Genomic DNA, 19,232 nt, shown 5'->3' with positions numbered 1-19,232 from the left:
GATATTCCCTATAGAGGAGTAGGAGTGGGGAAAGGGGGTGCAGGCATACAGTGCACAGAAAAAGCAAAAAATGACTTTGGGTTTCCAGCTGCTTCGCCTCAGGAAGTTCATGTTGAGGGCACTCCCACCCCTAAGGGTGGACACGAGGGGATCAGAGCTGGTCACCACTCTGCTTCATTGCCTCTTACCCCTGGCGATTCCTGACTTGGCCAACTCAGTTGGAGTTTTGGTGCATTGTTTTGGGGGCATGTTTCAGCCTAATTTATTCATGCTAACACGTGGTACAGTTCTGAGACTTCTGAGACCTCTGCACTGGAATTCTTCAAACCTAGGTTAGAATCTCGGGTGTATCTTGGTGGCAGGAGGCCAGGGCAGCTGGCGAGAAGCCCCGTCACTGCCCTCAGACTGTGGGGACTAGGGAGGGTGAGGAATATTTGCTGGAATGGGAGATAATGAGAGGTGCAATGAGGGGTGTCTGGGGGCAAAGGACCGGGAGAGAATTAGGAAATTAACTGACCCAAGGAAAAGAGGGGGCCGGAAAACTGGATGTGGCCACAAGCCCTCCGCACCCAAAGACTGGAGCTTTGGAGCAGTGGAGGGGGCACTCAGGAGGAAGGACTGCGTGTCTGGGAAGGGGCTTTTGCCCTGGCTCTGCAGAATTCACTAATCAGCAGGCATTGAAGGCAGCGGCCAGAGAGAGAGACTCAAAGAGGCGGAGGATGGAGGCGGAGGGCACTGCAAAACCAACCAGGGGGAGCAGAGGCGGGGGAGGGCCGCCCCCGCCCGCTCGCGCTTCGCAAGCGGAGGGGTGTGGCCTGATCCTGGCTCCGCCCTCACGCCTGGCCCCGCCCCTCGGCCAGGCGCCTCACAAAGCCAGGCTCGGTGGGCGGGGCCGCATCGGGGCGGGGCCTCGCCGCACTCTGACTCCGCCCCTCCGCGTGCCTCCTCACAAAGCCGGGTGGAGACCGGGGGTGGAGCCTATCCCCGGGGGCGGGGCGGGGATGATCGCGTCACATCCGCTTCCCAGAGCGAGGGGCGGGTTTCGGGACGGTTCGTCGCGTTCGAGCCCTGCCCCCACCGGGCCACCTCTGCTCTCGCGCCTCCTGGGGCGGGGCCTAGCCCGAGGGGGCGGGGCCCAGGCCCGAGGGGGCGGGGTCCACACCAGGGCTCCGCCCCTGGCCCGCACCTGCCTCCGCCTTTCCGGGGCCGCGGAGCCACCTCACAAAGCGGCGACGGTTCCCGCGGGGCGGGGCGTCGGGTTCGGCCCCGCCCCCCGGCCCGCTCCTCCCCTCCCCGCGCCGGGGCCGCCGGCAGAGGGCGCGGCGCCACGGGCCTGGCGGCGGCGCGGCGGCGGCGGCGGCGGCGGCGGCGGCGGCGAGGCGGCGCGTGGCCGGCAGGGGGCGCTGCCCGGCTCGGCCTCGGCCTCGGCCTGCGCGGCGGCGGCGGCGGCGCGGCGGCGGCGGCGGCGGCGGCGGCCTGGGCCCGGGCGCGGCGGCGGCGGCGGCGGCGGGGCCTGGAGCCGGATCTAAGATGGCAGCGGCGGCGGCGGCGGGGCCGGGCGCGGGCGGCGCGGGCGCTGGGGGCCCGGTGGGCCCGGTGGGCACGGGGCCCTGCTCGGCCGTGTCCGTGTTCCCCGGCGCCCGCCTTCTCACCATCGGCGACGCGAACGGCGAGATCCAGCGGCACGCGGAGCAGCAGGCGCTGCGCCTCGAGGTGCGCGCCGGCCCGGACGCGGCGGGCATCGCCCTCTACAGCCGTGAGTCGGGGCCCCGGGCCGGGCGGCGCGCGGGGGCCGCGCACGAGGCGGGCCGTGGGGGACCCAGCGGCCGGGGCGGACGATCGGTGGCCAGGGGCGGAGAGAAAGGAGGGCGGACGCGGGGCCGGCAGCGGTGCCCGGAGTGAGCGGAGAAGCGGGAAACGGGGGAGCGAGGGCCCCGAGCGTGGGGACGGGCGGCCCGCGGGAGTCGGTCCGAGCGGAGAAAGCGGAGGAAACCCTGGGGCGGCCGTGGCCCCCCGGAGGGCAGGGAGGGGCGAGGGCAGCGTCTGGGCACTTCAGGGGGCACCGCTTCCTCTCGGACTGTTGGGAAGTGAGACCAGACTGGAGGAGCCGGTGCCCCGGTCCGGAGGACCCCCGTGGGGAACTTGTCGACGTGGGGCAGTGGCCGGGTTGGGGGGGCCGCCGCCTTCCTGATGCCCACCCCCGCCCTGGCATATCCCAGGTAACCTTCCCCCAACTCCACGCGGCCTGCGAGGTCTTTGATGTGCCGTGCCGGTTTGGGGCTTGTGAAAAGCTGGTTTACATTTTCCTAAGCTAGTTTCAAAACTGACATTTCAGTGGTGGGGGTGGGAGGGGGGATAGAAAGAAGGAAAGAAAGGAAAAAAGAACCACTCTGCGTGCTGGCCAGGGACCCTTGTCTTTGTAGCTGGAGGCTGGTCTCCGCTCGGCTGGCAGGGGAGGTTTGCCTTTCTGGTTCATTCAGCTTTGTCTCAGCCCAGCCCGCACCGGCTGGGGGGCCTGTCCTGGGCCTCTTCTCTGCCTCTGGCGCCTCCGCGGATTTCTTTTTTTCCACTTTGGGATGGGGAGCGGGGATCTGAAGGGCTGGGTGGGGTTGGCTGGTTGGGTCGAGCCTAGCAGCTGAACTTAGAAAGCTTTAAAGCTCCGTCTTCAGCTCAGAGCTAAAGCGGGGCCCAGAGGCACACGTGGGGACCAGAATACATAGGGAGCAGCGAATTTCTTGAATTAAGGGCCCTATGGGAGTTCCAGGAGCCTGGACCAAATGACTTGAAGGAACTTCTTTGGAATGGTGCGCTAGTGGCATTATATTGAGGAGAAGGTACCCCCCGGGTCTGATTTTGTGGGCCTAGTGGAAACTGTTACTAGTTTCTCAGTCAAATAGCTCCTGGCTGCAGGCTGCTCGACAGACCTTCCTGTCTCCAACTAGAACCCCGCCGGGGCTGAGCATACCTTGGACCTGTGACATTGGTGGGGACTGAATGCTGGCCGACCCGGGTGTGTGTGTGTCTCCGGAACCTGCTGTCACCAGCTTAGCCGCTTCCCAAGCTGCCGGTTGTTGGGGATTTGCCCGCAGCTCCTGCTCTCAGTCCAGAGGTGACGGAGCTTCCGTCTCTGCCTCTGTCCTGGCTGGTCCCCAGTCCTTCCCAGGAAGGGACCCCCAATCTCATCTCCAGCGCCATCCTTACTCTGGTTGCACCCCCTTTTCCAGGGCGGAGGGATGAGGTTTGGTGGGCTGCCCCGGGTCTGTCCCCAGTACCGCCTGGTCCTGTGAAGTGTGTCCACGCATGCCGGCCTGGGGCCTGGGGAGCCAGGAGTGGCCCCTGGGCCCTGCTGGGTGTGGCTCCAAAATCACACAATAGACAGACACCCCACTCCTCCAGATCCAAGTTTGTCCCCCCTGGACCCTGCCCCTCTCCTTGTTTTGGGCCTCAGTTTCCTCCTTGTTCCAGTGTGGTGCTGACCACATGGGTGGGGGGGGATGCACAGCTGCTGGGTAGATGAAAGCTGTGCCCCAGCCTCTAGAGTTGGAGTGAGGCCCCAGGGGAGGAGGGGGCACCCTAGGAGGAATCCAGGAGATCAAAGTTCCAGAGTGGGGGCCAGGGTGTGGCACAGGACGGGCCCCTGGAGGATTTCCAGGTGCGCCCTTCGTGGGGGGCCTGGCAGTAGGGAGTGGCTGGGGGAGCACCACCTCCTGGCTGATGGGGTGCAGCACACTGCTGGGATTCAGGGTTCTTCTCTCCACCAGCTGGCCATGCTTTCTCTGCTGGCGGCATCTGGGTTCCTGGAGAAGGGACTTGCAGACTGTGGAAGGAAGGGCTTCAGCCAGGGACACCCCCAAGCGTCTCCATGGTGGGATCGGGGGGATCCTTGAGTGCGGGTAGGGATTCTGATCATGGACTCGGACACGTAGGGCCTTCTGCCCCCTGGCCTGGAACTCACCCTCTTGACTTGCTCCCTCGTGGCTGGTACCGTGGGGGGATGGGGAGGAACAACATCACAGTAACATCACTTTTGTGGCCGTGTGGCAGGTGAACCCTGCTGTCCTGTGTCCAGCCTGGGGTGCAGGATCCAAAGCCCCATGCCACCAAGGGGCTGAGTTATTGTGGGTGGAAGGGCCAACAGAAACCTCCTCCCTGTTCACAGCCCCCCGAGGGTGCTCTGGGAATGACTGGGCAGCGGGCCCTGATTTCTGCCCCAGCTGCAGCCAGGGTGCTAAGTTTCATTTCAGGGGCGCCCTGGCAGTTGTGGAAACCCCGCGAAAACCCCCTGAGAGAGTCCGAGTGACAAACCTTCGGTCACACACACAGATGGCGGAGGAGGTCAGAAACTGAAGTGGCAGGGCAGGGGAGAAGTGTGACTAGACTGGGGGGTGGGCGGAGGCTGGGGGTGGGCGTGTGTTTCCTAATTGCCAGGCTCTGTCCCCAGATGGCAGCTGGAGTAGGCCGATACTGTGGACAAGCAGGATCTTTTTTTTTTTTTTAATCTAGTTTGGGGGCCCCACTTGGCGGTGCTCTGGAGCTCTGGTGGTGCTGGAGGACCCTGTGGGGTCACGGTGGTGTCGGGGCACGGGGCATGCAGAGCCCTGGAGTTCGCTCCCACCCGAGACCTTTCCTGGGTTTCGTTGTGTTTGGTTCACTCGCACCCTGGGACTCGGCTGGGCTCTTCCAGGTTACTGCACCCGGGAGGCTGGAGTCTGGACCCCACCCCCACCCCCCGCCAGTGGGGAGTTTCTTGCGGAGGGCACCGTGTGTGTGTGTGTGTGTGTGTGTGTGTGTGTGTAGGATCATGTTTGGGGAGTGGCTTTTGAGAGCTCGCACCCAGCTCGCACCCAGGTCCGTGGCCAGGGAGGTGTGCAATGGGAGCCGCTTGCTGCCGACAGAAGCGAAGCTGGGATGCACAGGAGCCGCTGGAGGTGCCTGAAGTTTCATTCAGAGATCAGAGAGCGTTTGTTTTCTTTGTTTCCTTTTGTTTCTTTTTGTTTCTTTTTCCTCCTCTCTTTTCCTTTTTTCCCCCTTTTGGCTTTTCCCTGCTGCTGCTCTGAGCTTATTCCTGCTTTGTGCTCAGGGCTGGCTCCTGGCACTGCCGGGGGCACCCTAGATAGTGCTGGGGAGAAAATCTGGGTTGGCTGTGTTCAAGGCCCGCACTGGGACCCCTTCTCTTCGTTGCTGTTTTGCTTCGTGGGCCACACCTGACGGTGCTGTTTCCCCGCTCACTTCTCACTGCTGGGGTCTCATGCTGCCTGGGCTCCAACCGGTCCCGCTCCCCCATTCAAAGCTGGCACTGCCAGCCCCCCCCCCCAGTTTCTTTGTGTCCCGAGGTAACAGGCTTAAGACACTGCGATTGGCTTTTTACTTGGATGTCCAGGCTGGCCACAAGCTCTGCTGCGGGGCATGGTGGGTCCCGGGTCCTGCCGTGCTTGTGTCCCCCGCCCCACCCCCAACAAAGGCTTGGCCTTTCACAGATCAGCCCTGTGTCTGGCCGGCCCACGACACCCTGAGACACCCTGACTTCCGCTCTGCTGGGTGAAAGTCTGGCCATTTCCCCCAGGCTGGCTCTGGGGGCTTTCATCCCAGCGGCCTCTGGGCAGTCATGTGGCCACTGCTAGCTGCAAGAGAGGCTGGGAAATGTAGTCCGAGCCACTGCGCTCTTCGGAAGACCTGCGCTAGTGGAGGGGAGAAGGGGGCGGGACTAGTGGTGCTTCAGCGAGCGGGGGGCTTCAGCTTGGCTTGGAGCAAGCACCGGGGTTGGAGCGGCAGAGCTTTGGGGGACTCCCAGTAGCATCTTATCTTCAGATAAGTGAGGCATAAGTGGTAAGGCTTGGGGCAGGAGCTCTAGGACAACGGGTAGGGTGTTTGCCTTGCACAGGTGACCCAGGTTTGATCCTCCGCGTCCCATATGGTCCCCTGAGCACCACCAGGGTGCTCCCATATGGTCCCCTGAGCACTATCCCTGAGTATGGTGGGGTGTGATCCAAAAAGTCAAAAAAAAAAGTGATAAGGCCTCTTCCCTGTGAGACCCCAGAGTGTGCCTTGTCCCCAGCTCTGGGCTGGTAGGAGCTGAAAACTGATTCCTTGGCTTTGCCTGCAGCAGAGTGGGGGTGCTTGTGGGCTGAACAGGTGCTGGAGGGCTCAGGACCAGGGAGACCAGAGGGAATAGGGAATAACTTTTCCCTTGGCCTGCCCTCAGGCCCAGAAATCACTTCTGGACCCAAAGGTGAATTCCTGGAGGCATCCCAGAGGAGGAGAGCTGAGCTTCTGGGGGTGGGGCGGGGTGTTAACTTGGCTAAAGGTTAAAATGGAAAGTGGAGGGACTGGAGTAGGGTGGGGCGTGTTGCTCGCCTTGCTGGGGGCAACGGGACCTTCAGCTGGTGTGTAGGTCCGGGGAGTGATCCTGAGCCCAGAGCCAGGGTGTCCTGAGCTGTCAGAGCTGTTTCAGAGGCACAGGCGCGGCTGGGGGTGGCCATGAGCTTTTGTGTGTGTGTGTGGGTACGTCTCCCTCCCTGTCGGCCTCAGGGAGGGGCACGCCCCCAAGAGCGGGAAGGAAAGTGACTCCAGGGGGTTGGATGTGTGGGGGGGATACTGGCCTTGCACAAAGCCCACCCCAACTTTGTCCCCAAAGCCATATAGGACCCCACTCTCCTGGCCTCACCCAGAGTGATGCCTGAGCACAGCCGGGTGTGGGGCCCCACCCCCAGAATAAGAAAGTGACCCCAGGGCCGTGCTGCACCTCCCCCCTCTCACTTCCTGAGCCCGCGGGAAGCGGGAGCACTGTGGGAAGAGGCTACAGTTCTCCCCTGCGGGGTGCGGGGTGAGTGGTGGAGCTGGCCAGGTGTAGAAGGCCCCTGCTGGCCGGCCGCAGGGAGGCGTCCATCCCCCTCCATTCAGCCCAGGCTCTTGGGGCGCCACGGCTGGAATGTCCGCCCATCCCCCACTACCCTGCCTGGGCCTAGGCTGGAGGTCCTGATTAGCATGCTGGGGCCTCTCCTTGACTTGACCTTGTGCGCCCCCCTCCCCCCCCCCCCCCCCCCCCCCCGGCCAGGGGGAAGCCCCTTCAGCCCTTCACCTGCCCAGTGCCCGCAGCTCTCCGCATGCCAGGCAGTGGCGGGTCTGGCGGGAACTGGGGGAAACCCCTGATCCCACAACCCGGGCGCTGGGCGTGGCCTGCGGAGACCCGGCCCCCCCAGTGTGGGGTGTGGCCCTCCCGGGCCAGTGGGGGCGCCGCTTGGGAAGTCCAGGACCCCCAGCCCCAGGAATCTCTGTGGCTCGACCTTCTGAGGGAGAAAATAAGGTGCCTGCCGTGGGGGCCTCTCTGACGCCCCTCTTTGTTCCCGGAAAACCAGCTCGGAGAAGAAATGGAGCCGAGGCCTCCCGGGGCCTGGCGAGTTGGGTCGGGGACCGCGGAGCCCCCTTGCGCCTCCCTCTGATCCCCATTGTTTAGGGCCCGCAGAGCCCAGGCGTGTGCACGCGCGTGTGCAGGAGTGTGCGTGCGCCAATGTGCGCGCGTGCGTGTATAGGGGCTCTCAGATGCGCATGCCCAGGAAACCAGCCGCATAGGGGTGGGGGCTCGCCCCTCCCACCCCCTCTCGGGCCGAGGGCCCCCCCCCCCTTCCTGGCCCTTCTTTGTCCTCGCCTTTCAAGCACTTCCTCACACCCCGCGGTGGCCCGGCCAGCTTTCTGGGCTCTGGTGCGTTTGCTGCCCACGCACAGCGTCCCCGCACGTGCTGGGGCCCCATTTACTGAGGTGGGGGCCTCTGAGTCGGAGCAGCCCCCCAGCGGCCGGGCTCGCCATGAGGTGGCAGCTCTGTGCGCTGGTGTGTGGGACTGAGTCTTGGGAGCCAGGCTGGGGGCTCTGGGAACCCACCTCGTTTGTTTCCAGCCAGCTGCGGGCACCCCCAGCTCTCTGGGCTACCAGGGTGGGAACCCCGGGTTTGGAGGAGCCCCTGGACTGGGGATGGCGGGGGTTGCAGCCACGCTTGGCCCTCCCTGCTGGACAGGGGGCGTTTCGGGGCGCTGGGGGTGCCCGGTGGCTCAGCTTCTCTGTCCTCTGCTGCCTTTCACCTCTCGCAGAGACGGGCAGGTGGTGGCCGGGCCGGGTGAGAAACCAAGGCTGAGGCATGGGTGCCCCCACCTGTGGTCCCCACACTGTCCACTCCTCAGGACACTCCTGACCTGTTCGGGGGGCCCTGGAGAGGGCCCAGGACCTCTTTCTACATGAATCCCTCCCTACACGGCCTTAGGCTGCCCCTCTCTCCCCAGGCCCTCTGAGCCCCATTCCTCCCCCCCAAGGACCCCGCCCAGGGGTGAGCCCAGCACCTGGCTGTGCCCGGCCCCCCTCCAGCTGTTATCAACTCCTTCTGAGGGTCCCCTGCCCCCTGCTCCTCTCCTGCCTGCTCTGGACTGGTGGGGCTGGAGGAGGGAGGTCCCAGGGTGACCTCAGGCCCTCAGATCCTCAGGGTGTGGCAGGGAGTGTCGGGGTGTGGCGACCCCTCCCTGCTGCTCCAGGCTTTGCTGGGTTTCAGTTACCAGAGGGGAAGGAGCAGGTAGGTTCGAATTCCCGGGCTGTGTTCCTCCCGGAGAGCCTCTGACCAGCAGGGGTCTCCCCACTTCTCTCTCTAGCAGAGCAGCCCCCTTAGTTCCCTGTGTCCCCGGATGCTGCCAGCACCCTGCTCCCTTTCACTGGGACGCATTCCCAGCCCAGGGACAGGGCCTTTCTGCGGACCCTCCCCCTAGTGGACACGTCCCTTGGGAATTCTCATCACTCTCCACCCTCCTAGGCTGGGATTGGGGTGTGTTTGTCTCCAGTGAGTCAGGGAAGGGCCGTGGAGGGGCCAAAGTGCGGCCTCTGTCTATTCCCGGGTCCCCTGGGTTTGTTGTTTGGTTTTTCCTTTGGGGTTGGGGCCACCCCTGGCTCTGCATTCAGGGATTACTCCTGGCGATGCTCAGGGTAGCCGCAGGTAGGAGGAACCAGCGGCGTGTGCCCCCACAGAGATTCCCTGCATGGCGGGTGGGGACGTGGCACCGGACCCCAAGTCTGGCTCCCAGCACCGCACCCCAAGTGGGCCCAGCAATTTTTTAAGAGGGCCACGATCTGTCCCTGCAGGGGCGCCCCGATGGTCTCCCTCCCACAGAATCCAATAAATTTGCTTGGGGAAAGGTTGGGGTCACTTCCGGCAGCACACAGAAAGCCTGGGACCCGTGTAATATGCCCCCTGTTCACGAGGGCTACCTGGAAGCAAATGCCATGGGGTAGGAGCAAGGGGCAGGGGCTGGGGGGTGGGGTGGGGTCAGGGGACCTCAGCTCCTTGTGGGGTGAAGGATGTCAAAGTTTAGGAACGCTGGGCTGGTTACCAAGATGCAGAAGCAGAAACAGCCCCTTCAGCTAGTGGGCGTGGCTACGGGGCAGGAACCAGGGGCTCCACTGAAGGGGCCAAAGACAGTGTGGCCAAGCCCAGGAAGAGACCCCAAAGCCTGGCCGGGTCCTGAGCGTGTGTTGAGATAAAACCACAGTTGGTTGCACCAGCAACAAGCCGGGCCAGAGTGCCCGTGTTTACCCTGCAGTATGCAGAGAGGTGCAGCGAGGCCTTGGTCTGTCCCTGCAGGGGCGCCTGATGGTCCCCCTCCCACTGCTTGGTTCCCATCTGCTTCCCATCAGGACTCCGGGGTGTGCTCCTGACTCTGGCTCAAGGCGCCTTGCGGCCTCGCCTAGGCCCCTCTCTCGGGGTGATGGGGGGCAGTGTGGAGGAGCCATAGGGCTCAGCGGGCTCCTGACAGCCCTGGGAAGTGTCCTGGCAGGACTGAACCCCCAGAAAGGGCTCCCCATCAGGGCATGAGTCCTAAAGAATGCGCTCCAGGATCCCCATTACTATGGATCTGCATGGGGGTGTCCGAATGGGCGAGCCCTGAAGTGGGGGTGTTCTGGGGGTGGGGGGTGCGGGCAGAACAGTTTCTGGTTGTAGACAGGCCTGTCTGCAGTTGAGGTCGGGGCCATGGCCCCCACCTGCCACACTGCAGGTCTGCTGCATGAGGCTGTGCCGGCCCCTTGCCGTGCAGCTCCCAGGAAACACCCCCAGGCCAGGCCTCCAGCACCTACTTCCCACCAGAGCATCCAGGCAGAGGAACAGGTGCTAGCAGGGCAGGGGTGGGGCTGCTGCTTCCTTCCTGTGGCCTCTCCATGGACCTGGGGGGGGAGGTGCCCAAGGCTGCTTCCAGCATAGTACTCCATGACTCCACTCCATGGCCCACTACCAGCCACAACCACAATAAAACTTGATTGACAAAACTCAGCAGGGGGCGGGGTGACAGTGAGATGCACAGCGGGGAGGGCCTTTGCTCTGCACAGGGCAACCTGAGCTCAATCACCTGGGTTCACTCTCCGTATCCCCTTCAATCTCTGGGGGGGCACACCGCTGGGCTTCCTGCTACCTGCTGGGGCCCCACTGCAGTCCACCTTCTGGGAGAGTTGGTCGGCTGGTGCCTGGAGCCCTGTTTGCTCCGGGGCCCCATCCCGGCCCCCCGGGTCCTTCTGGCTCCCTTCCCCACAGGGGTCCGGGGTGACCAGGACTGGGCCGGGGTGCTGGCCAGGCCCTGGGGCCCTTCAACCCTGCCCTCTGGAAGTGGAAACACCCCAGGGCCGTTTATCTCTTTGACGGCAAGACCCACTGTGTCCCTGTTCAGTCACTAGCCTGGGCTGCTGCTTGGGGGTGCTGGGGCCCAGGGCTGCACCCCAGAAGCACCTGAGGGCCGGTGGGGGAGAATCTGACAGGGCCTCTCCTGCAGATGAGGACGTGTGCGTGTTCAAGTGCTCCGTGTCGCGGGAGACGGAGTGCAGCCGCGTGGGCAAACAGTCCTTCATCATCACGCTTGGCTGTAACAGCGTACTCATCCAGTTTGCCACCCCGAACGGTAGGCGAGGGGCCCGGGACCCAAAGGCCTCTCCCTTCCTGAGTGCACGGAGGGCAGCCCCTGGGTATCTCCCCCCCAGAGGTCGATCAGCCTGTTGCGATTGGGGGCGGGGTTGGGGTGCCTCGCGCTCGCGCTCGCTCTCCCGCCGCCCTGTGCTGCCTCTGGAGGTGAAATGCTGCCCCTAGAAACCTAGAGATAAATAGAAACCGCCGAGCTGGCAGCGCGGGCAGGGCGGCTCCATCCCTGACTCTGCGTCGGGACCCCCAGCACCAAGCCCCAAGGCGGGAACAACCCTGGACTCAGCCCCCAAAATAAGCGAGGCGAGAGCAGTGTCCCATCGGGCCCATCGAGCACCCTGGCCCCCCCATCTGTGACTCGGCTGTCCCCGTTGTCCCCACCCCGTAGATTTCTGTTCCTTCTACAACATCTTGAAAACCTGCCGGGGGCACACGTTGGAGCGCTCGGTGTTCAGCGAGCGCACGGAGGAGTCCTCGGCCGTGCAGTATTTCCAGGTGGGTCCCTCAGGGCGTTGACTGACTGCCTCAGTTTCCCCATGTGTGAACTGGGGAGACTGATGCCTGTCCAAGAGTGTTGCTGGCAGGATGGGCATGCAGGTGGTGCGCAGACCCACGGGCGTCTCAGTAAGGCCAGGGCAGCCCCCCAACCCCCAGCCCGGGCCCCAAGTCTGCCAGTTCCCACACATAGGGAGCCCTGGATGCCTCCCAGCAACTCTAAGGAGGTAAGTACTATTATTGTCCCCATTTTACAGATGAGAAAACTGAGGCTCAGAGAGGTTAAGTGACTTACTCCAAGTCACACAGCTATTATGCAACAGAGCCGAGCCGGGAAGCCAGGTCCGCCTGCTGCCAAAAGCCCGTGGCCCCATGCAGCTGCCACACTGCGTTACAGAGACACTCCCCTACCCCACGGCCTCTCGCCCGCCTGGCACTCTCAATCCTAGGGCGCAGTCTGAGCCGCATCCTTCTCTCCTGCTCCCCTCATGGGGGGCAGGCGGCCCCGATCCCTCTCCAGGGAGAGTCTCCTGGGGCACTCAGGTCCAAGAGCCCAGCAGCGGCTGTGGGGCAGTGGTGGTGGCTGCCCCTGGGCCCAGCAGGGCTCAGACCAGTCTCCCAGCCGCGCGCCCCGTGCCAAGGGCCTGTCTCTGTCCTAGTTCTACGGCTACCTGTCCCAGCAACAGAACATGATGCAGGACTACGTGCGCACGGGGACCTACCAGCGTGCCATCCTGCAGAACCACAGTGACTTCAAGGACAAGGTGCGCCCACCCGCTCCTCTCGCCCCACTGTGGGACTCGGTGCTTCTTGTTCGAAGGCATCTTTCCTGGGACTTCTCCTGTCAGCCATCAGCCTGGCGCCATGGGCCTGACCGTTAGAGTCGAAGCAGGGTGCTGCGGGCTCGAACCCGGGGCCCTTACACTTGCCTGCTTGGCATCTCGGCATCCCGTCCCCCGCCCCGCCCAGCCCATTTGAGGGGATGACAAACACAAGGCACCCGCAGTGGCCTCACCCCATCGCCCCCGCAGGCACCTCCTCTTGATACTCTGGGAGACGTGGGAAGGGGAGCAGGGCTATGGCCAGTGGGCCCCGTGACGTCACCGCCCTCTCCCCATGACCCCCAGATTGTCCTGGACGTGGGCTGCGGCTCTGGGATCCTGTCATTCTTCGCTGCCCAGGCTGGAGCCAGGAAGATCTACGCGGTGGAGGCCAGTACCATGGCCCAGCACGCTGAGGTGGGGTCCACTGGGACTGGTGGGCTGCAGTGATGGCATAGTGGGGAGGGCGCTTGCCTTGCATGCGACTGTCTGGAGCCGATTCCTGGCCTCCCAAAGGTTCCCCCGAGCCCCATCAGGAGTGGTTCCTGAGTGCAGAGCCGGGAGCAATCCCTGAGCATTAGTGGGTGTGACCCAAAAAACCAAAAGGGGGCTGGAGTGATAGCACAGTGGGTAGGGCGTTGGCCTTGCACGCGGCCGACCCTGGTTTGATTCCCAGCATCCCATATGGTCCCTTGAGCACTGCCAGGAGTAACGCCTGAGCATCGCTGGGTGTGACCCATAAAACAAAAACAAAACAAAAACAAAAATCTGGGATCGGGGTCATCGCCAAATTCAGGGCGCTCTGTGGTGCCGGGGGTCCTGCCTGGTGCCGTGGGGGATGGCAAGCAGACACCTGCAGACACTCTCACTCCTCCCCGAGCTCCCCCCCAGGCTGCGCGGAGCCTTTGCTGTCGGCAGCGGGGATCCCCTCCCCCCGAGCTCCTTCAGGCCAGTGACCACACAGACTTATATCCCCAGCCCCTTGAGTCCCTGGCTTGCCCCTCCGTGGGGGACAGGGCTGCCTGGGCCCCACACCCACTCCCCTTACACGGCTTCCAGAACATCTGTGCGCCCACCCCGGCTGGGGGGGGTTTGGGGGTGCTGGGTCCCGTCCTGACCTCAGTCCGGGCCCCCAGGTGCTGGTGAAGAGCAACAACCTGACGGACCGCATCGTGGTCATCCCCGGGAAAGTGGAGGAGGTGGCGCTGCCCGAGCAGGTGGACATCATCATCTCTGAGCCCATGGGCTACATGCTCTTCAACGAGCGCATGCTGGAGAGCTACTTGCATGCCAAGAAGTACCTGAAGCCCAGTGGTGAGCCCCGAGCACCGCCCCAGGTGGCCCCCAAGCAAAACAAAACAAGAGAAGGGCCTGGGGCCTGGCTGGGGGCTGGAAGCTTGGGGGCTGAGGTGGCCCCGGGGCCACGCTCTGGAGTCAGTCTAACGCATTGGTCGTTAGTGTGTGTGTCTGTGGGAATCCATGAATGCATGTGTGCGTGCGTGTATGTGTGAGACTGTTGAGGGTGTGAATGAATGTGTGTACATGTGCGTGTACCTGTCGCTGGGCCTGCTCGTCCACTCCAGGTCCTCTGGTGACCGTTCCTGTCCTCCCTGTGTCCTATGTGCCTGCCGACCGTGCGTGCATCACTGACTGCCTATGGCTCCAGTGGCCTGTTCCTGGGCAGTGTGGACGTGGGCCCCGGCATAGCAGCGCAGGATTAAGAGCCCAGCTTCCCCACCCTCCCAACCCCCAGCAGCCAGAGGCTCCCCTCCCCCTTGGGGCCTTCAGCTGCAGGAAAAGAAATTCCTGCGGGTTCCCTTGGCCCCTCCTGGGCTGACATCTGGAGGCCAGGTGACTTGGGCACTTCCTGTCTGTGAGCTGAGGGCCCGGCCTCGCTCCTGTGGTAGCCCCACCCAGCCCCAGGCCTCAGCAGGATCCCTTTCTTTCTTTGCTGTCCTGGCAGAGGGAGCAAGTCCCAGGCCCCCTCCCCGCCCCAGGAGCCGCTGTGCGTGGTCCCTGCCTCCTAGCCCTAGTGTGGGGCTAAAGCACAGGCCTTCCTACCTGTGCTGGCCCGTCACCGGGTATCATTTATTCATCTTGCCACTGCCTTGGGGGTGCTCAGGACCTCTGTCTGGGTGGACAGAGGCTAGATGGATGAGAGGGTGGAGATGGATGCACAGATGAATGGGGAATGGATAGATACATAGGACAGTAGTGGAGGGATGTAAAGAATGACTCGTGGATGGACGGACGGGGAACTGATGGGTGAATGACAGATGGGTGGATAAGTGGACGGATGCACACAGAGATGGATTGATGGACAGATGGATGGAAAGGTACATAGGTGGACGGATGAGATTGACAGATGCACAAATGAAACGATGGATGTTATGGGTAGATGGAAGGAATTTATAGATGGATGGGTAGATGGACAGATGGATGGAGGCCCAGGGTTGGGGGTCCTTAGAATCTTTCGGAGGGGCTGTAGCAATAATACAGTGTATAGGGCACTTGCCTTGCTCATGACCAACACACACTCGATTTTTCGGCACCCCATATGGTCTCCCGAACTCTGCCAGGACCTTTCCCTGGGCGCAGAGCCAGGAGAAAGTCATGAACACCACTCGGTGTGACAAAGTGAAAAGCAAAAATCTCATTGGAAACTCTGCCGGGCTCTGTGGCTAGTCTCGTGCTGATGCCAGCCCCCGCCATCCCCACCCCCAGGAAACATGTTCCCCACCATTGGTGACGTCCACCTAGCTCCTTTCACGGACGAGCAGCTGTACATGGAGCAGTTCACCAAGGCCAATTTCTGGTGAGCGTGGGCACAGGGCCAACCCGCCCTCCCGGGCTGACCTGCCTCTCTGCTGCTGCTGACCTTCCCGGGACCGGCTTTCTGCAGGTACCAGCCCTCCTTCCACGGAGTGGACCTGTCGGCCCTCCGTGGTGCCGCCGTGGACGAGTATTTCCGGCAGCCCGTGGTGGTGAGTTTGCGCCGGGCCTGGCACTCTGGATGTGGGAACCGGGTCTGCCCAGGTGGTTGCCACCTGCCTGGCTTCTGATGCAGCTGTCACTGAAGGGGCCATGTGCTCATGTGCTGATTAGCTGCTGGTTACACTTCAAATGGATGCACGGTTCAAAATTCAAATGAGGATCAGAGGAAAAGATTTTTTCTGTGGGGGTTGGGGGCACACCCAGGTCTGTATTTGTGGATCACTCTTGTTGTGTTCAGGATTGCTCTGTGTGCAAGGAAAGTGTCTGAACCCGGTGATGCACAGGGTTCATGCACTCAGGAATTACTCCTGGCAGTGCACGGGATATGGGATGCTGGGAATCAAACCCGGGTTGGCTATATGCAAGGCAAATGCCCTACCTGCTGTGCTGTTGCTCCAGTCCCCCCCACCCCAAATCCGTTTTTATCTGTACTAGTAGTTTTATTTATTTTTCATTTTGGGGGCCACATCCGGTGGTGCTCAGGGGTTACTCCTGAATCTGTGCCTCAGAAATCACTCCTGGTGGTCCTCAGGGCCCCTTATGAGGATGCCAGGGATTGAATCCGGCTCAGCTGTGTATAGGGCAAACACCCTCCCTGCTGTACTGTTGCTCTACTTAGTAGCAGCTCTTTCTTGGGGAGGTTTGGTTTGGGGGTTCCATCCGGCAGTGACCCATGGGCCCTTAGGTCCCCTGTCTCCTGCCGGGCACTCCTGCCTTGGCCTAGTTCTCCGTTGGCTTTTTGGCTCAGGTGTTTTCCATTGTCTTGGTCCTTTTGCCCTGTGCTCCTTGCTCGTGGTGGTCCTTCCAGTGAACCCCGCCCTGGCACCCGGGCGCAGCCCCGCTACCATCCCAGAGGCCCTTTCCAGTCTGGTCCAGCTCTCAGGGCACAGACCCCTGCCGGGTGGCAGGAGCACATCTGCATCTGTCCCCAGAGCGCTGCCCGACACGGGGGGCACCCAGGGGCGAGGGGCGGCCATTCCTCCCGCTTTACCGTGATGTGGTGCGAGGAGCAGCCTGGGCTGTCCCCAACGCCCCCACACATCATTCCCAGACTGCCGAGGAAACCCTGGTGTGTGGGACCCCTGGCCCCAACTCCTGGGGTCTGGTGGGCAGGTCTGTGCCACCCAAGACTGGTCATTTTAGGCTTTTTGCTTTGTTCTGGGGGGTTGTCCCACCCCATGGTGTTATTGGGTCACTCTTGGTGGGCTCAGGGGACCCTATTTCCAGGGTGCTGCCCGCTGTGCTATATCGCTCTGGCCCATTGGGGTTTGTTCACTGGGCACCTGCCCAAGCCCACTGGCCTTCGGGAAGCTGCCCCCTCACTGCCCTCCATGGGGAGTGGCTGCGTGGCCGCCCCCCGCCCTTCCCCACCCCTGGCCCAGCTGTGCCCCAGCACCACCCCCCTGTGCTTGCTCAGGACACCTTTGACATCCGGATCCTGATGGCCAAGTCTGTCAAGTACACGGTGAACTTCTTAGAAGCCAAAGAAGGAGATTTGCACAGGTTCGGCCCCCCCAGGCCCGCCTCCCGCGCGCCCCCCGTCCCGGCCCAGCCCTGCAGCCTGTTGCCTCCCTCCCTGCAGGATAGAAATCCCCTTCAAGTTCCACATGCTGCACTCAGGCCTGGTGCACGGGCTGGCCTTCTGGTTCGACGTGGCTTTCATTGGCTCCATGTGAGTGCCCAGCCTGGAGGGGTGGGTGTCGGGACCCGTGGACGCAGGCTGCAGCCCCCCCGTCATCTCTCGGCAGCATGACCGTGTGGCTGTCCACGGCGCCCACGGAGCCACTGACCCACTGGTACCAGGTGCGCTGCCTCTTCCAATCGCCCCTGTTCGCCAAGGCCGGTGACACGCTCTCGGGGACTTGCCTGCTAATCGCCAACAAGAGGTGCACGGGCCCAGGGGGCAGCAAGGGGGGCGGGGGTGGCCGCGGGGCTGAGCCCGACCCAGGCTCACCAGCCGTGCCCTCCACCCCCGGCAGACAGAGCTACGACATCAGTATTGTGGCCCAGGTGGACCAGACGGGCTCCAAGTCCAGCAACCTCCTTGACCTGAAGAACCCCTTCTTCAGGTAGGCCGGGGCCGGCCGGTGGGGGCGCCCCCGCCCCGCGCCCCACGCGCGCCCACCGTGTCTCTGCCGCAGATACACGGGCACCACGCCCTCGCCCCCGCCCGGCTCGCACTACACCTCCCCCTCTGAGAACATGTGGAACACGGGCAGCGCCTACAACCTCAGCAGCGGCATGGCCGTGGCAGGTGAGGGGCCCGGGCGGCCCGAGGGCACCCAGCCCGCCGCCCGGCTGTCCCCCGACTCACCTCCCTGTTCCCGCCCAGCGCCCCCTCTGGGCACCGGGATGCCCACGGCCTACGACCTGAGCAGTGTTATCGCCGGAGGCTCCAGCGCCGGCCACAACAACCTCATCCCTCTCGGTGAGTGCGCCCGCCCGAGATGGGGTGCCGGACGCCCCCCACCCCGCCCGCTCCACGCCTCGCCCTCTTCCTCTCTGCCTCCTCGCTCGCTCTGCCTCCTCGCCCGGCCCCGGAGCGCGCCCGAGGCGGGCCGGGCGGTGACCCCGTCTCCCTCCTTCCTTCCTTCCTTCGCCCCGCGCCCGCCCCGCAGCCAACACGGGGATTGTCAACCACACGCACTCGCGGATGGGCTCCATAATGAGCACGGGCATCGTCCAAGGTAACGCGCCTGTCGCTCGCTCTCGCTGCCTCTGCGGGTGGGGGCCGGGCGGCCCGGGCGGCCCCTCAGCCTCGTGCCTCGCTCCGCAGGCTCGTCGGGTGCTCAGGCCGGCGGCGGCGGGGGCTCGAGCGCGCACTATGCGGTCAACAGCCAGTTCACCATGGGCGGCCCTGCCATCTCCATGGCCTCTCCGCTGTCCATCCCCAGCAACACCATGCACTACGGGAGCTAGGCCGCCGCGCCCGGCCGACGGACACGCCCCAACACCGGTCAGCGCCCTCTTTGCTATGGGAACTCGGACACTTTTTTACACAACGTTGCCGCCACCCCCCCACCCCCCCCGCCCCCTCCCGGCCCCGAGTGCGCGTTGCTGCCACATCTCACACCAGACCGTGCCGTGGACCCCCCCTCCCCGGGTCTGACAGCTGTGACTGGCACGTCCCTCTGTGCCTGCCCCCCACCTCCATCTGCTCCCCACAGCAGGCAGCCCCGGCCTCAGGGCCTCCCCCCTCCCAGGCCTCGGTCCCCATGGGCGTGACGTGCTGCTTTTTTTAATTTTATTTTTTTACGACAAAGAACCAGTGTCAATCCACAGACCCTCTGAGAACCCGGCCGGCCGGGCCGAGCCAGCAGCCCCCCCCCACCATCCCCCAGAGGCTCCACGGGGAATAGGGGGGCCCTGTCGGGCTGGGGGCGGGGCCTCGAGCCCCCTGGCCCCCCCACCAAAGGGTTCACCTCACACTTGAATGTACAACCGCCCAGCTGTCGGGAAGGCCCTCAGCCCCAGCACCTTGCTGCTGTCCTGCCCCTGAGCCCCGCAGGTCCCCCCACAGCTAGACCAGGGCCGGCCGGAGGGAAGGTCACTGGCCGCTGGGCCGGCACAAACCTCATCGACGTGGCCTGGAAGGGCGCCTCCCTTGCGCCTGCCGGAAGGGGCTGGCGGGGGTCTCGTCCTCTCACCCCCAATAAACAAGGAGATGTATGTTTCAGCACAGGCGATTTTCTTCTGCTTCCCCCTCCTGGCCCCCGTTTTTAGTCCCCAGACTCGGAGGTGGTGGAGCTCAGGCTTGGCAGCCGGAGGGCGCTGGGGTGGCCCCGAAGCCCCGCTGCCTGGTCCCTCCCTCCCCACTTCGGTCCGCCTTTATACAAAGTCTCTGAATCACCTTTGCATAGGAAATAAAAGTGTTTGCTTTGTAAGAAGCGTCTGGAGAGTAGCGGAGTGGTCACAGGAGCGAGGTCACCACGAGACAGGCGGGCTGCGGGGTGCGGGGCAGGCAGAGGCGCCACTCAGCAGGCCTGTG

The 19,232-nt window shown here is 63.7% G+C and overlaps 1 protein-coding gene across 1 annotated transcript; it reads left to right on the top strand.

Moving 5' to 3' along the window:
* The first annotated feature begins 1,493 nt into the window (after positions 1-1,493).
* Positions 1,494-19,131, top strand: CARM1 (coactivator associated arginine methyltransferase 1). The gene is made up of 16 exons (XM_056119885.1): positions 1,494-1,756; positions 10,792-10,917; positions 11,323-11,429; positions 12,089-12,193; positions 12,557-12,667; positions 13,387-13,564; positions 14,975-15,065; positions 15,153-15,234; positions 16,662-16,747; positions 16,827-16,916; positions 16,993-17,130; positions 17,224-17,313; positions 17,386-17,498; positions 17,577-17,672; positions 17,863-17,931; positions 18,021-19,131. The coding sequence occupies exons 1-16, from the start codon at positions 1,531-1,533 to the stop codon at positions 18,161-18,163; spliced, it is 1,851 nt and encodes a 616-aa protein (XP_055975860.1). The 5' UTR covers positions 1,494-1,530; the 3' UTR covers positions 18,164-19,131.
* The last annotated feature ends 101 nt before the right edge of the window (positions 19,132-19,232 follow it).

The sequence above is a fragment of the Sorex fumeus genome, unplaced genomic scaffold (assembly GCF_029834395.1).
Source record: "Sorex fumeus unplaced genomic scaffold, SorFum_2.1 ptg000041l, whole genome shotgun sequence".
In the NCBI taxonomy this organism is placed as follows: Eukaryota; Metazoa; Chordata; class Mammalia; order Eulipotyphla; family Soricidae; genus Sorex; species Sorex fumeus.
Note: the sequence above shows the minus strand (reverse complement) of the source record. Positions and strands in the feature narration are given on the sequence as shown.